This window comes from Suricata suricatta, chromosome 7 (genome assembly GCF_006229205.1).
Source record: "Suricata suricatta isolate VVHF042 chromosome 7, meerkat_22Aug2017_6uvM2_HiC, whole genome shotgun sequence".
Lineage (NCBI taxonomy): Eukaryota > Metazoa > Chordata > Mammalia > Carnivora > Herpestidae > Suricata > Suricata suricatta.
The window spans coordinates 34,738,856-34,756,778 of record NC_043706.1 but is presented as its reverse complement, the minus strand read 5'-3'; the positions used below and the strand labels follow the sequence as shown (position 1 = coordinate 34,756,778).

Sequence of the window (17,923 nt, the reverse complement as noted above, 5' to 3'; positions counted from 1 at the left end):
GGGAAGAGAGGTGGTGGTGATGGTGGAGGGCACTTGAGGGGAAGAGCACTGGGTGTTGTATGGAAAACAATTTGACAATAAAATATTATGGGGAAAAAAAAAAGTACAAGTAAACAACTTAGACTTGTGACTGGCATCTGGAGTCCAAGGAAGGGGTCCTTGGAGCCACCAATCTACAGCAGTTGGTCAGAAGCATCAGGGTTAACCTATGGAATCTGATGCTATCAGATCTGAGTTGAATAGTAAGTAAGTAGGATGCCAAGCTGGTGTCCCAACCGCTGCTTGGTGGTATAAGTGTAACAGTGCACACACCTCAGAACTGGTCTCAGGACCATTGAATAGCCCTCTTTCTAACAGGTGTCTTTACAATCCTCTCAACCAGAGCAATGTAAGATGGCACCTGAAGACATTTCATACTTCCTAATTCCTTAGCTATCAACATTAGAATTTCTCTCACGGCACAATCTCTATTTTCACTGTATCCCTGGGTGCCTGTGTATCTGCACTTCACGTGCTTCCTAATTGCAGGGTTTTACGCACTATTTCACCTCCCTTAGTATTCACACCAGACCAGTGATTTTCAAATTTATTCAGAGGAAATCTTCCTCAAAACACGAGTATGTAAAACAGATTAGAAAGGGGATGGGAGGTGTTTGCTCTGGTTGAAAGGAGTAGGGAAGGGAAGGAGCTGAGTCCAGTCAGCTCAGCTCCCTCCTCCTCCCAGTGCTCAGAACCACAGGTGTACTTCAGAATATTCATCAGATTTCCAAGGTCTCTAGGCCAATTCCCCAGTAACTTAGTCTAGTTTCTGGAGCAGGACCTACTGCCCCAATTCAGGTATTCCCTTCAAAGTAACAAACTTCCATTCAAGTCATTAGAAATTATTTGGGTATAATCTAACCTCTGGCAGCATACAGAAATGTCTGTCTCTAGGGAAGACATCTGGGGGGGCTGAGGAGAAGATATTACTTTTGAACCTTTTAACTTTGTATCATGTATTAACTATGCCAAAAAAAAAAAAGAAAAAGAAATTTAAAAAAATTTAGTAAGTCATTAGCCATCTATGGATTTCTGTACCTTGTTGTCCATAATTGTCCACTGGCCCTCGACATTCTGCTTCAAAACACAGTGGCTTCGGGAAATCATCAGAGGGCAAATTTTTGATACCAGTTGGTACGTGACACCAAATCCTCGCCCTATAGTCACCTAGGAAGACAATGTAAGAGACATAATGAGTCATTCTGCTGAAAAGGGAGGTCCTTTACAATCTTGTCAACCAGCAATGTGCAGGTGTCCTGACTTATGAAACCAGACCTTGTGAAACCCAAACCTCATCAGCTGTCTCCTTCAGCTACCATGGGAGACACCAGGTAGAACAAAGCAAGAAGTTCTGACAAGAAGAGACAGCTGAATGAAGTTAATCATGGAATGTCAGGGTTGGGAGGACCCTGAAAGGTCACAAGATGGAGGAAAACCTTCCCACACACCCCCATCAACTAGTCTTAAACACTGCCAAGAACTACAGCATCTATATAAGACAGTTGCTCCAGTTTTTTGATGGTCCTGACTTGCAACTTTCTCCCTATAAATTCCATCCTTTGGCCCTGGCTCTGCCCCGCTCACCACGAAAATCTCCCATCCTCCTTCCACTTGACAGTTATAAAGTATCTACCTAGTCTTTTCTTGGCCCCCTGTTCCCTGTTACTTCAACCTAACTCCCATGGCATACGTCTGAGTCTCTTTGCTATCCTAATAGATCTGTGAAGAGACTCTTGGTTTATTTTTATTCCTGGATGCCATATTAAAAAATAATTTTTGTAACACAGTCAAATGCAAGCATCACTTTCCCAGTTCTAGATATTATCACTGGAGCATATAAATTGCATTAGCTTTCACGGCAGATCTATCACACTGCCAATGTATCCTCAGGCTTAGGAATGATTAAATTTCTTGGCCTAACCCCCCACCATAAGAATTGCTATGCTAAGTCATGTCTCTTCTATCCTATACTTGACTAGTTGGTCAATTTGGATTCAAGTGCAGGACCTTACATTGATTCCTATTAAATTTCATCTTGTTAGTTCAACCTATCACATGAGCTTGTCAAGACCTTTCTGAATTTTTAATTTGCCATCAGACATACTCAATATCCCTTCCAGCTCGGACTCATCCACCAAACTGATATGAGACCCTCTCTACATTCATTTAAGGCACAGATAAAAATATTGAAACAGGATGAGTCAAAGACAAAGCTCCAGGAAAGCTTAGTAAACATTACATCACACAATCTGGGTATACCTTTAACCAGCTGTAATTCAACCAAAAGTCTTTGTATCAAGTCCATATTTTCTACCTTATCCATGAGCGGACATGAGAGCTTCTGGAAAAGGTTGCAAAGAAGCCTCAATTCCCATCTATCACACTTCCCTGACAGACCAGTATAGTTTATAATAACCCTGTCAAGGAAGAAAATGAAATTCTCCTGAGATTTAGATCTTAGAATGCCCTGCTGATTCTTCTTGGTGCACAAGCCACCCCTTTAATGACCAGTACCACAAACATAGCTGAGAACATTAAGTCTGTGGTTTGGTATAAGCTACCCATTTGGCCCCTTTTGAAAATCGTTCCGAATCATGCCTGTCCTCCTCAGTCCCGCAAAGACCACCATGACTCCCCTTGCCCCTACCTAGTCTTCTCCTCAAACTCCCATCTCAGTAACTGACACTACCATCCAAGCAACCACTTAGCCCAAAACCGAGGAGCTATCTTTGATCCTTCTCTGTCCTTCAGCCTGGCATTAAAATCAATCAAATCAATTAAAATCAGCAATTGGTTGTAGTTCAAATATACCCTAAATCTGTTCATTTTTCTCTATCTCTATGGCCAATACCTTCGTCCAAATAACCTGACCTCCACCAGTCATGCTGTTCTTGTTCCTGCCCTGCACTCCCTGACTCAGACCAACTTCGTTCTCCACACAGCAGCTGGAGTGGTCATGTAAAACCTTAAACAGATCATTTCCCTTCTTTTCAAACTACATTCATGATCCAAACTCCTTTCCACAGTGTATAAGGCCTGAATGTCCTAACCGCCTCCACCTCTTTATAGTTTTATCTCACACCACAGACAGAAACACTCACAACTGCCTGAGGGTCTTCACCAGTCCCCTCTACTTGGAACGTCTTCTCTGAGACACCTGCATGGGCTCCTTCTCATCTTTCAAGTTTCAGGTCCTCAAGGGCCTACCCTGATTACCTTAAAGTTGTTGCCTGCTCCCTTCCTGACCACTGCATTCCTTCATGCTGTGAGCATGCACTTGTCACAATCCAAAGTTATCTTGTTTGCTTTACCTATTTATCCCCCCCACCCGTACTAGAATATAAATTTCACGAGCAGGGACCTTATCTGTCTTGTGTACTGCTGTGTTTCTGTACTTGGGACAGGAACTCTTACAATCTGACTTAAGTTCTTTAGTTCTTCGAATAGTTTGCCAGAAATTCCATTTGTTATCCAAGTTACTCAGAATTAACAGATATAGACTTTGAAAATGGAATGTTTAGGGGCACCTGGCTGGCTCAATCAGCAGAGCATGTGACTCTTTTTTTTTTTTTTTTTTAAGTTTATTTATTTTGAGAGAGAGAAAGAAAAAAAGAGCACACATGAGCAGGGGAGGGGCAGAGAAAGAGGGAGAGAGAATCCCAAGCAGGCTTGGTGACAGCACAGAGCCAGGCATGGGGCTCAATCTCACAATCAAACCTGAGCCAAAATCAAGAGCCGGACGTTTATCTAATGAGCCACCTAGGCACTCCTCAGTCAGTAGAGCACGTGAGTCTTGATCTCAGGGTTATGAATTTAAGCCCCATGCTGGGCATGGAGCCTAGTTTTAAAAATTAATTGGTTAAAAAAATTTTTTTAATGAAACGTTTAAGCTTTTACTGTTATCCATATTCAGTAAGAATTTCCATGTAGGTAGCTTTGTTTCTAATAAAGGAGTATTCCATAGCCCACAGAAAAGGGAGATGTACGGCTATTTTTTGAAATAAAAAGTCTGAATCCAGGACTCTGAATCCAGGAATGTAAGGAACCACTCTTTTTTGTCCTTCCCTTTACCAGCCGGTCCTAGAATTTACCTTGTACACCAAAGTTAAAGAGACTTTGTGAGCTTATCTGGATATTCCAGCACCATTTGCACATGAAAGTAAACTTCTTGTGGGAAGTGAGTGCCAATAAACCACCAATGCATTTGTTGGGGTTGTTTCTATTTACAACAATTTTGCAATCCTTACCCACTTTCACTGCTATCCCATTCCTCCCGGGCATGACTCCTATTGTTTCCCAAATGGCCAGCAAATACTGAAAAACCATCCTTTCCCTTTTTTCAACCCCTGTAGCCCAAAAAGCTTCATGAAAACCTGATTTGTTTTTCTACCAAACTCTCTGGATTGATTTAAGAAGTTTAAGGACGTGCTTGGCTAGCTCAGTTGGTAGGACACGCAACTCTTGATCTCAGGGTCCTGAGTTCAAGCCCTATGTTAGGCACAGAGAGTCCTTATAAACACAAAAAACAGGGGCACCTGGGTGACTTGGTCCGTTAAGCTTCCGACTCTTGATTTCTGTTCAGGTCATGATCTCCTGGTTCATAAGATCGACCCCCGCACTGGGTTCTATGCTGACAGCTAAGAGCCTGCTTAGGATTCTCTCTCTGTCTCTCTCTCTCAAAATAAATAAGTAAATAAAAATAAATAAGCATTAAAAAACAAAAACAAAACAAAGCCCTCTTAAAAAAAAATGGAAGTTTCAGGACAGCCAAACAATTTACTACTAGGTTCCATTCAGTGAAATGAGAGGAATCTTGTACTGTTTTATCTGGGAAATCGAAGACTTTGAGGGGAACTGGGAAGGCAGGAAACTACCTCTGTTAAAACAAAATGCTATCAGCACACTTAAATCTTGTGCACGCCACACACCACTTTGTGCTGTGGTGTGGGGCCTGTACGGTAAGTAAGACTTCACCTCCTGCCTAGATTCAGACTTCTCTTCACACACACTGTGGGCTATGCTCCAACTACTTCCTAACACCTGCCCTTGCAGACAGCCAGGCCTGGCGGGTGTCTCACACCCCCCTGGAGCAAGCCGGCCTTCCCACTATGCGTTTACTTTCCTCCACGGTTTGTATGGGTCTCTTCCCATAGAAGTGGCCTGACACAAAACTAACCAATAGTTTAAAATACGTGTAGGCGTACTTTACAATTCCTCTTGCCTTTGCTGCAGCACCTTTAATTCTTTCTGCCCCAACTCCTACTCCTACTCCCACTCCCAGTGCTACCAAGCTATTCAGAAGTGAAGAATTAATCCTCAGCAACTAAATCTGAAAGAACATTAACATTTGACTAAGTACTTTATAAGGCTGAGCTTGAGTGGGGTACACTTGCAGGGCTCACATTAAGTATCACATATCAAGGCCCAAATCTAATATAAAATAAGGTGTAGCTACTGTTATTCCGGTGCTGACATCTTCATTTGTCAAAAGGCGAATGCTTTAGGAAGAAGCCGTGCAGGGGAAGGTCAACCCTCAAGATGAAAGAACATAAGCCTAACATGGACTTCAGGCGCCTGGATAGATTTGAGGGCAGAGATGTCTTTCTGGGTGTTCTTGAAATCACAGCACGCAAGTAACCCTTTAAAACCTCCTAATCTAGCCAGTGAAGGCCGGTCCCCTCCTCGCACTGGAGGAACCTCGGTTCCAGGAGAGTACGAAATAATCCATGTCTTGGTAGTCGATTGGACAGCCTGGGAGGACGTTCTCAGACCTCTTCACTGTGTTTCCCCGTTCAAGCAATAAACTCTTTGAGGGCAAAGTCGCTATTATTTGTCCCTCTCATAATACACGAAAACCCATAAGTAATAAATATCTGGGAGACTGAACTAAGACTATATAGCTTACAGGAAAAAAAAAAAACACTAACACACATAACAGTCAAAAGACTTATTTACCCTTTCATACAAATTATTCCCAGTCACCAGGAGCGGGTCCCCGACCCAGCTCTCATGCCCAAGCCGACGGAACCCTAACTCGTCCCGCCCCCTCTTGTACCACCCTAGGCCACCACCCAACAGCCCCCACGGGGAAGCGTGCCTCATCTCTCCTCTTTATTTTTCTTTTTTTGCACTAATGAGCGCACTAGAAAACATTACAGGCGGCCTCTGGAGGGGACAGCCCTTCGAAGTCTGAATCCGTCCCCCCACCCCCAGCACAGGGACTCAGAATAATTGCAGACCCTCCCACAGGGTCAATTCACCTCAAGAGACGGAAAGTTACGTCAAAGTTTAAGCATTTTAAGGGGCGCGGCCCAGAACTCGGTCGTGTTCAATACAAACTTGACAAAGTTCATGCTTTCCCGCTGCCCCCCGCCCCCGCCCCCGCTCCGAGCCACCTTCACCGGGCGGTCCCAGTCCCCTCAGCAAACGCAGCCGCCCGGTCCTCACAGCCTTCCACGCCCACCTCACGCCGAGCCCCCCCCACCAGCCGCGACCTCAGCCGCAGCCCAGCCCGCAGGCCCCGGCCTCCTTCGAAGGGGCCATCTTTCCTTCAGCGACGTCCTAGCTCCACACAAGCCGCTCGCCCTCCCAACCCCCCGCCCCAGAACCCCTTCCTCTCCCTCGGGACGCCCCTCCTCACGTCCCTTCCCTCTAGGCCGCTCCCACCTCCTCTTTTCCATTCATCAGCCCCACCCGGACGTCCCGGCTCCCTCCCGGCCTTGCTTCCTCAAGCCCCTTCGCTCTCCCAAGGACCCTTTGCTCTCACCTCGCTTCCGTCCTCCAGCAGCAGCCACTCAGCGTTCATCCCCACTCGCTGCAAGCACCAACTCCGGCTACTGGCGCGGTCTCCCGTGACCAACGAGCCAGGCTCCCCCATAACCCACTCGGCCCCGGGGTCGCAGTCAGCACAGGGCGAGACCCCCACCCGGGTTCCCGCCGCCTCTCGGCTCCGTCGCCGGCGCCATAACTAAACAACAGACAGAAGTAATCGCTACGCTCTCGCGATCGATGCGAACACCCGGCGGGTCTCAGCGCCCCTCCCGCCCAGCCTGCAAGCGCGAGTCACTGCGCCTGCGCCGGCGTGAGGGTGGCGAGGAGGGCGCGGTTGTGAGGCCGTCTAGCTCCAGGTTGACGCGGGGTCGCCCTGGAGCTGCGTCTCTGGCGCCACACCCGCTCCAGAACCACCACCTCAGTAGTAGCTCCCCGCGACTGAAGCCTCGTACCCGCTCTCCTTCACAATTTTTATTTTGCTTTATGATGAGTTTCATGATATCTCAAACTGTAACCAGCTTTTAAACAACTTGTGATAATTTTTAAATGTTAAGACTGGGGGCACCTGGCGGGCTCAGTAGTATGCGATTCTTGATCTCAGCAGTGAATTCAAGCCCCATGTTGGTTGCAGAGCTTAGAAAGAAGAGAGAAAGAAAGAAAAAAAGGGGAGCGGAGGGGAGGAAAATATTGAGTTGAGTCTGTTCCTAAATAGCATCTGTTTTGCATGACCTCCTTTTACTACCGAATTTTTCAAAGCTTTCAGTAAACAAATCTATGAGGCAGAAATCAGTTACCCGAGATGAGAGAATTTGAGGGGGGATAGAAATGTTCTGAAACGACTGTGGTGATGATTGCACAGTTGTATACTAGTGAAAAGTCACAGAAGCACGACGTACGCTTCCAATCGATGAATTTTATGGTATGTAAATTATCCTCAATAAAGCTATGTTTAAAAAAAAATCACACACCCCTCAAATTCTTTGATTTCTCTGGTATAGTGTGGTAGCTCTCGCCTGTAATGAGTACCTCTGTGATAACTCAGCACCCCCTTTTGTCTCTCCCATTTGCCAATCCCTGGCCAACCATTCTCTTAAATTCTTTCAGGGAAAGTATATATACTAAATGAATCCTACAAAGCACAACAGTAAAGGCTAACATTTATGGAGAACTAAGTGCCAAGTACTAAGCCAAGCACCCTACATACCTTATCTTATGTGCTCCTCACAAACAGTATGATAGTGGTTGCAATTATAGTTCTTATTTTAAGATTCATGAGAAAAGAGGCACAGAGGAGCTTAGCAATCTATCTGCTCCAAGTAACAAGTTAAATGGTAGAGTAGAACGCCAATTCCGTTTCTAGGACCTAAGTTTCTAACCATGCTTGGAGTTTTATCTGGGTGGCCTGTGAGGTCACAGAGGTCACAGAGGGTCAAGAAAGTTGGTAGGAGCCACAGTGCAGACACTCCCCTGGGCTCTGGATTTCATGCCTGTTGGTGCCTCCATTCCACCTTAGCATTCTGTCCCAGGAACAGCAAGTGTATCTGGAGGCCAGCCTGACATTTGGTTGACATGTCTCCTTAGACTCTTCTTGGCTGTGACAGTTTCTCAGACTTACCTTGTTTCTGATGACCTTGACAGGTTTTGAGGAGCACTGGCCATGTATTTTGTAGAATGTTCCTAAATTAAGATTTGTCTGATGTTTTTCTCATGCCTAGACTGGGGAAATAGGCTTTAGGGAGGGAGGCCACAGAGGTTAAATGTTATCACATCATACTGAGGGTACATACCAGCCACATGAATTATCACTATAGCTGTTAATCTTGACCATCTGGCTGAGATAATGTGTGTCAGGCTGCTCATCAGCAAAGTTACTTTCTCTCCTCCCCTTTTTCCATACTGTGCTTTCTGGAAGTCACTACACACAGCCTACACTTAAGGAGTGGGTGGCCCAGTCAGTTAAGCATCCAACTTCGGCTCAGGTCATGATCTAACAGTTTGTGGGTTCAAGTCCTGCATCAGGCTCTGTGCTGACACCTCAGAGCCTGGAGCCTGCTTCGGAATCTGTGTCTCCCTCTCTCTCTGCCCCCCTCCCACTCATTCTCTCTCATTTTCTCTCTCTCAAAAATAAACATATAGGGGCACCTGGGTGGCTCAGTCAGCTAAGCATCCGACTTCGGCTCAGGTTATGATCTCACAGTTTGCGAGTTCCAGCGTCAAGTCAGACTCTGCGCTGACAGCTCAGAGCCTGGAGCCTGCCTCATATTCTGTCTCCCCCTCTCTCTCTCTGCCCCTCCCCCGCTCGTACTCTGTCTCTCTCAAAAATAAACATTAAAATTTTTTAAGTAAGAAATAAACATCTAAAATAAAAAGGAGTGGGAGTTATGCTCCACTTCCATAAATGTTTATAATTCTTCTGCATGTGAGATTTGCCTCTTCTCCCCCATTTATTTACTGAATAATATATTCATATTGGCACGGATTCATGGATACTTATTTTATGCTTTGTGTTATAATCCAATACTACTTTATTTATTTTATTACTCAGATTGTTCCTACTTTGGCTACATTGTCCCTTTGACATACTTTCATTGTGTTTTATTGAGCACATCTTTGTTTTCTAGCACAAGGTGCTCTAGACCTAGAATCAGCCATTTCTCCAAGGAGCTCTGCTTCCTTTTACTGGGAAATGGTGCTGTAAACCAAGGTCTGGGCACTAGGTATGCTCCTTGCCATTGGGATGTTATTACTTCTAGGTCATCTTAGCTGACAGGGAAGTAAATATTTGTATGACTACTAACTCCTCTATATCTACATATTTATGAATGTTATAATATATGTATGCATTTATATTGTATGTATGTATGTACATAGTAATACATATACTCCTATCTGGAAGTTACATGTGTGCATACTGATGTCTTACAACTCCACTGCATTACCACCTGGCCCCTGGATCATTCTAGTCATCCCACCACTCTTGTTGATCAACAACCTTCCACTCCAAAAATGCCAGCCATTTACTTAATTTCCATTCCAGTATACGTGTTCCAGTATTCCAGTATAGTGTTTTCAGAATTGTTAGCCAATACACCCCTGGGAAACACTTTATCAGAGCACACTACCTATGAGCAAGTCTTTGGCTTTTAGTCTCACAGACATCACTCATTTCCAGAGTTACTTAGGTCAGCACCCTATTCCCCACCCCTTTCAAGAGATTGTTTCATAGTTAGATTCTTTTGTCACAGTCTGAATTCTCTCTGGGATCCCCGGACCTCCCACAATGATCTTTTTAAATTCATATACATTGAGGGTGCCACCTGGGTGGCTCAGAGTCCAACTTTGGCTCAGGTCATGATCTCATGGTTTGTGGGTCTGAGCCCCACATTAGGCTCACTGCTGTGAGTACAGAGCCCACTTTGGATCCTCTGTCCCCCTCTCTATCTCTGCCCCTCCCTGCGCATGCTCTCTCTCTCTCTTTCAAAGATAAACACATTTAAAAAATAAAATTCATATACATTAAGGTTAACTTTCATAATGTACAGTTTCATGAATTTTGGCACATGCATTGTGTCATGTATTATAGTATCATAGAGAATAGTTTCATCACCCTAAAAAGTCTCCTGTGCTTCCCTTATTTGGCCCTCCCCCGCCCCTGTATCTTGTTTGTTTTATTTAACATGTCCTGGGGATCCCTCCATAGCATGTAGATCTATATTCCTCCTTCCTCTTTTTAGCTGTGTATCACTCCATTGTGCAGCTGTACCATTGTTTCTTCAATGAATGATACACAGTCTGCCTCTTTCTAGTCTTTTGTTATCACAAAGAGCCCAACAATGAATTAATAGGTACTACTTATGAGTATGAGATGCTTTTCACAAAGTATCTTACTTAATCCTCACCACCATCCTACAACATAGCCCCACTTACCTATGAGAAATCTGAGACTACTAGTTTCCCCAAGGTCTCCTCACTGTGAACTTCTTGGGAGTCATGTCTATTTTTCAGTTGTATTCTTGAAATTTTTATTGACTGCATAAATGTAACTCAACTAGTAAATGGTGCTGCTGGGAACTGAAGCCATGGCTGTGAGCTTGGACCTCTCTATCCCAAAGGCTGAACCCATTACAGTCCAGCAGTGATCTCTAAGGTGGAACGGTCCCCCAGGGAGTGCATAAGATGACCCACTGGCTTATGGGAAGAATATAGTAGGTTGTCTAATTAGGTTTTTATCCCATTATTTTATTTAAAAACAGTCCACCTTTGTGAATATTTTATACTTCCATAAAAGGACAACATAGAGGATATATATATATATATATATATATATATACACACATATATATATATAAACTTTTTACAAATAAATATACATAAATTGGGCTGTATGCTCAGACGTTCTTTTGCTACTAAGAATGCACGGTCAAAATGGTTTGTAGATTCTGCCTTCTAAGATTTGGGGATTTTATTAACTCCACCTCCCCTGTTTATTCCCTTATAACAGTGAATCTCAACTGGGGGCAATTTTGCCCTCCAGAGGACATTTAGCAATATCTGGGAGCACTTTTTATTGTCATGACAGGGGCAGGGGTGCTCCTGGCTTATAGTGAGGGATGCCAGGGATGCCGCGAAACATCCTACAAATCACAGGACAGCCCACAACAAGCATTATCCAGTCCAAAATGCCAATAGTGGTAAGGTTGAGAAGCCTTGCATTATGCCCATCTCAAGACGGAAAAATGGAGAGGAAAGAAAGAGCAGGATGCAGAAAAGGAAATAAGGTGTCATCTGTATCTGTGGATCTGACACCTGTCTCATTACATACGCTCAATATTTGTGAATCAAACTGAGCTGAGGAGTGTTAGAAAGAGTTGATAGTGAAGAGGCTTGGGAAATAAGAAAGGAAAAGAAGAGGAGGAAGCACAAGGCAAGAAGAAGGAAGGGAAAGGGAGGAAAGAAATATGGAAAGGAAATGGGGAAGACTATTTTCCAAGATGATTATAAGATCTCCCATCCCATATACTCTTACAATGTGACATTGACCCTCCTCACATTGGAAGATGGCATCCATATTTCCTCCCCTGGAATCTAGATGGGCATGTGACATCAGCAAAAGTGATGTTACGCTGTAAAAGATAATACAGTTTCTACATGACCTTTTTGTGGATGCTCTTGGAACCCAGTCACCAAAAGGAAGTGTAAGAACAAACACATGAAGAAATCACGTGTAATGTCTGGCCAGTAGCTCCAGTTGAGGTCTCCAGCTGATAACCAGCATCAACTGTTACACATGGGAATCAAGGTGCCCCTAAATGACACTAGCTCCCAATGGTGAGTCAACCCTAGTCTGAGTCTTTTCAGCTGAGGCCCCAGACCTCATGGAATAGTGATCCCTGAATTGTCACCCCTATTGTACCCTACCTGAGTCCTGACCCACAGTCTGTGAGCATAAGGCAATGGTTGTGTTAAACACTTAGTTTTGGGGTAGTTTGTTATACAGCAGTACAAAATTAGAACAGGAAAGGTGGGAGGGTCGGTTAGCCAGTCATTAGTTATCTGTTTATATATTAGGGTAATACTAGCTACTGTAAAATACAAATGCCAAGTTTCATTGGTTAGCACAATAGAAATTATTTTCTTACTCACATAATTGTTCGGTACAGTATTCCTGGTTTGTGGACAGTCTTTCATTAAATCATTCAGGGTGGAGCTCCTGGGTGGCTCAGTCAGTTAAGCGTCCAACTTCAGCTCAGGTCATGATTTTGCGATTCATGAGTTCAAGTCCCCTGCCCTGCCCAAGGCTCTGTGCTGACTGCTTGGAGCCTGGAGTCTGTTTCGGATTCTGCATCTCCCTCTCTCTCTCTTCCCCTCTCCTGCTTGCTCTCTCTCTCTCTCAAAAGGAAATAAGCATTAAAAAATTTAAAAAATAATAATTCAGGGTGCCTGGATGGCTCAGTCAGTTGAGCATCTGACTTCGGGTCAGGTCATGATCTTGCAGTTCATGGGTTCGAGCCCCATGTCGGGCTCTGTGCTGACAGCTCAAAGCCTGGAGCCTGCTTCAGATTCTGTGTCTCCCTCTCTGCTCCTGCCCCGCTCATGCTGTCTCTCTCTTGCAAGAATAAATAAACATTAAAAAAATTTTTTTAATTAAAAAAATAATTCAGGAACTCAGACCTCTTTCTTCCTGTGGCTTCTCTATTCCCCCAAAGCTATTCTACAAAGCAAAAGAGGGGAAAGATGGAATGAAGAAGACACACCTGCTTCTTAACTATCTTGTCCCCAAAGTTACATTCCCTCTGCTTATATTTTATTGGAGAAAACTGGTCACATGACCCTACCTAGATCCAGGAAAGGTTGGGAAATGTAATCCCTGGTTGACCAGCCAGTTCCCAGAAATTATTCTGTAATGCGGAAAGGGGAGCATGAATTTTGATGGGTAGCTAGCTGTCTCTGGCAGACTTTAGAACTCAAGTTTATGAAATGATGATCATAATAAAGCTTTCCCTTCCTCTTCCTCTCTCACATTTCCTTTCTTTTTATCTCCCTGGAGTAGAAGCGGAATAGAAGGATTGAGTATAAGTGATCACATTTTTGTCCACTCTGAATTTTGTGACAGTTCAGCCCTTAATTCAGTGGGAACCTAGACGCTACTGTGGCATGGCAGTGAGGTGTGTGGAGTTTGGAGCCAAGTTGCCCGAGTTCCAATCCTAGCTCAGTTACTTACTAGATATGAGAACGTGGGCACATTACTTGACTTCTTCAAGCCTCCATTTCTCCATTTATAAGACAAGGGTGAGGATCGGATAACAGTCAACGTACAGGATTGTTTTGAGGATTAATCTGGTGAATTCCCGTAAGATATTTCTGCTTGGCATCCAGTAAGTACCCAATAATTGTTAGCTACTATTGTAGAAGAATGGAGTGTGGCTTTGGCAGAAGCCACCTCCTATAGGTATAAAGTCTATCTCCCTGTGCTTTCTCTATGTTCTCCTAAGAGACATGGAAACAAGATGTTTCCCCCTCTTTAAATTGTTTTATTATAAAGTTAGAAGTCCCTTCAATCAATTTTAGACTTCTTTTACTGATCTCCAAGCAAGATGGTTTTTTTTTTTAAACGTCTAAAGCAATAGTTCCCTCTGTGAGCAAGCATGGTCCATTTTGGGGGCACAGCTCTGCCAATTGATTTAAAGCATGGTTCCCCTGTGTGAGGTTCAATAAAGGTGAAGTGGAACTTTTTTTATTAATGTTTCAAAGGATTGAGCAGAGAAGAAAGGGGTCTTGATGTAGCATCTCAAGCAAGGTCCTGTGTTTCTCCTTCAGTCTCTCTAATCCTGAGATCACAAGTCAAGTTTTCAATAGATTGCTGCATTTAGTCAGTGTGGGGTTGGGGCCAGGCAGTGACTACACAACAAGCTCTCTAGGCTTGTTGGAATTCAGGGTGACTGGGGGAAGGTAAAATCCCAGATGGAGTGATTCATCCTGTGTGTGTGTGTGTGTGTGTGTGTGTGTGTGTGATGGGGAGGTGGGGCTAATGGCGCCACATTTGCATTCACTCTACCTTTTCTCTTACTCATTTATTCTACTATTTCTTCTCTGCCCATCTCCAAATGTAAGACTCTGTGCTGAAGGAATCAGGGAACTATGTCTTTTATTTTTGAAAGGGAAATGTTTTGGAAAACCAGGAGTAGGTGAGGAAGGAAAAAGGAACCATCTGCTTTGGATAGCTTGTGTATTAACTGCTGTTTTATGTAAACATAGAGTTTTAAGTATAGGGTCTGTAGGATATTTCTGATACCTTTAATCAAGTTTATTATGTCTTGGAAGTGCTTATAATGACTCCTCAAGTTTACTGTATTCTGGAGGTACCGTAATCAGGAATTCAGGTGGATGTTTTAGAGGCTCTTAGAAGTAGTACTGTGAGAAACCGCCATGTTCCTTTCTGGTTGGGGCTCTGGCTGTGTCTTTAAACATCTGTATCCTTTAACTTGCCAATGATCAGTGTCCATTTCAAATATTTATTACCCTTCTGATTTTACTGAGGGGGAGAGGGAGAGAGGAAAGGAGGAGGTAGGTAAGAGGGAGGGAAAGAAGGCAGTGGGAATTAGGTATCAATAATTACTACCTCATTTTCTTCTCCTGACAGAGTTGGCTTCAGGTTATTTACTTTGCAAATAATACATGGTATCAGGTGCCTAATATAAAATAGGCTTAGGGTGACTTACAAGAGAATCCTATCATTCTGAGATGGCTATATTTGGACTACAAAAAAAACCCCAAAAAACCCAAAACCAAAAATCCCTACTTCAACTCACCTTTGTCTAAAGTTGGGGAAAGGGGGGAGAGAGTGGGAATGCTTCTCACACGGAGAACCTTGAGTTCTATAATCCAAGGTTATAATGCAATTCTCGTCACATTTTTTCGACCTAACAAATTCACTGCATTATCAGCTGTGGCATTTATTATTCAAGACTTGTGGAAACGTGCTTATTTCAGCCAGAAGCAGGTTTCTTTCTTCCATTTCAGTAATAACACTCAGAGCTGTGTTTTTCAAACTGAAGTTAACACTCAGTAATGAGTCTTGACTAGCATTAAAAATTTTTTTTAATGTTTATTCACTTTTTAAATTTTTTAAACCATTTCTTTTTTTTTAATTTTAAATGTTTTATTTATTTTTGAGAGAGAGAGAGAGAGAGAGAGAGAGAGAGAGGGGCAGCTCGAGCAGGGGAGGGTCAGAGAGAGAGAAGGAGACACAGAATCCGAAGACAGCCTCCAGGCTCTAGCTGTTAGCACAGAGCCCAATGCGGGGCTCGAACCCAAGAACCCTGAGATCATGACCTGAGTGGAAGTTAGATGCTCAACCAACTGAGCCACTCAGGTGCCCCAATGTTTACTCATTGAGAGAGGAAGAGAGAGACAGAGCATGCGCAGGGGAGGAGCAGACAGAGAGGGAGACACAGAATCTGAAGCAGGCTCCAGGCTCTGAGCTGTCAGCACAGAGCCGGATGCAGGGCTCGAACTCAAGAAATGTGAGATCACGACCTGAGCCAGAGTTGGATGCTTAACTGACTGAGCCACCCAGGTGCCACTAGCATTTTTAAAAAATGGGATAAAACAGGTCACAGGCCTCCATTCGTAGGAACAATATGTACTGTATGTGAAATGTTTGTTGTTCGTATTTGTGTATGTGTCTGTGTCCTGGGCTCAATGTAAAATGTGTTTTTTACTGTAGGTTATGGTCAAAAATGGTTGGAGGATTTCTGGTGCTAGACAAGAAGGACCAAGCACACTGTGGTCTCTTTCTGCTGCTAATTATGACTAAAAATTACGGACAAACTAGCACTGAGAATTCTGTAAAGTAAATAAGCAGGGAAATTATGGAGGGAGTCAAAGCTTTCATGAAGAAGCTACCTGTAGGGAGTGAGTTTCTAAAAAATTTTCCATCTTGGGGAGCCTGGGTGGCTCAGTAGGTTAGCGACTGATTTCAACTCAGGTCATGATCTCATGGGTTTGTGAGTTCAGGCCCGTGTTGGGCTCTGTGCTGACAGCTCAGAGCTTGAAGCCTGCCTGGGATTCTGCGTCTCCCTCTCTCTCTGCCTCTCCCCCCACCCCCAACCCCATGCTGTTTCCCTCTCTCTCAAAAATACACATTAAAAACAATTTTTTTCCATCTTTATGCTCACAGTTTTGACCTGAGAGTTGGCCCCATTAAGCGGCTTCCCAGTAGCACTGGCAGTAAAAAAACAAGAGAACCCCAAAGAAAACAACTCCGGTTTCTTCTACTCTACACACTTTTGACACCAAATGTGTGGGGTGGTGTTGTTTTTGCTGTTGTTTGCCACATCAACCAATTCTCCAACTCTCTGAATGCCAATAGGATGTCCTACAACTCAATTCTGACGCTACCTGGAGCCAGCACAGACCTCACAGGCTAAGGGCTCCATCCCAAAATACCGCCCCCACTTCAGGTGCCAGTCATATGCCCCAGGCTGTCACTTGTGTATTTACCAAGTGGCTACAAATTAGGGGGTTCCCATAACCCCTTCCTCAGGTTCGATGATTGGTTACAATGGCTCACAGGACTCAGAGAGCACTTACTTACATTTGCTGGTCTATCACAAAGGAAGAGCCAGATGAAGAAGGATTAAGGGGCGGTCTGGAAGGGTCCTGAGCACAGGTGCCCGTGGAGTGGGGATACGTCACTCCTCCTGGCACTCGGGTGCATTCACCAGCCCAGCTCTGTGCACCTCTTTGGTAAGGGTTTTTAAAGGAGGTTTCATCATGTAGCCATAATTGATCAATAACTCAATCTCCAGGCCCTTCCCCTTCCCCAAAGGATGAGGATGGGGCTGAAAGTTCCAAGCTCACAGTCATGGCTTGGTCTTTCTGCTGACCAGCCCCCCATTGTGAAGCTAACCGGGAGTTCACCATGAGTCACCTCAAAATACAACGTGAACAAAAGATGCTCCTATCACTCGGGCAATTCCAAGGGTTTTAGGAGCTCAGGGGCAGAGATCAAATATATATTTCTTATTATGTCACAAATCACATCTCTCTGACGAAAGAACTTGGTTAAAGGGTCCCTGTGAGCCAGAGAGTGTGGGGGGGGGGAATTATAATTATTTTTTTTCTCTCTTCTGGACCTGTGCCAAGGGCAGAACTCAATTGTGCAGCAGTGTGGCACTAGTGGGGGCAGCAGAAAATTCAAGAGAACACTGTCATTCTGGCTAACTGACTAGGAAACAGAGCACTGGTAAGCCAGAGAGTACAAGGGGGAATCCCAGAAAGAAGCCAGCTAGAGAGGGGATCCCAATTCTGTGTACAAGTTCGGCATGGTCAAAACAAACCCAAAGCAGCATAGCAAAGCCTCTGAAAAACTGAAATGACACTAGAACAATGGCCCTCAGAAGATGAGAGAAAACTTGCAGTTTAAACCTAACTGGGTTGCCTACTTAAAAACGAAGTCAGTGCTTTCTAGAGCAGAGATCAGCAAATTTTTTCCATAAAAGGCCAGATAGTAAATACTTTTAAGCTTTGTGGGCCATACAGTTTATCACAACGACTCTCAACTCTGCTATTGCAGTGTCAAAGCAGCCAAAGACAAGATGTAATGAATAAG

At 44.1% G+C, this 17,923-nt stretch overlaps 1 protein-coding gene across 2 annotated transcripts in view; it reads right to left on the bottom strand.

Moving 5' to 3' along the window:
* Window positions 1-7,020, bottom strand: part of RNF8 (ring finger protein 8) — a 34,440-nt gene extending 27,420 nt beyond the window's left edge. For both annotated transcript variants that reach the window (XM_029944873.1, XM_029944874.1), the window contains exons 1-2: window positions 6,806-7,020; window positions 1,078-1,206 (exon numbers count right to left, since the gene is read on the bottom strand). In XM_029944873.1, coding sequence (XP_029800733.1) covers window positions 1,078-1,206; window positions 6,806-6,916 — 240 coding nt within the window. In that variant the 5' untranslated portion in view covers window positions 6,917-7,020. The remainder of the gene's footprint in view (window positions 1-1,077; window positions 1,207-6,805) is intronic.
* Window positions 7,021-17,923: the final 10,903 nt, after the last annotated feature.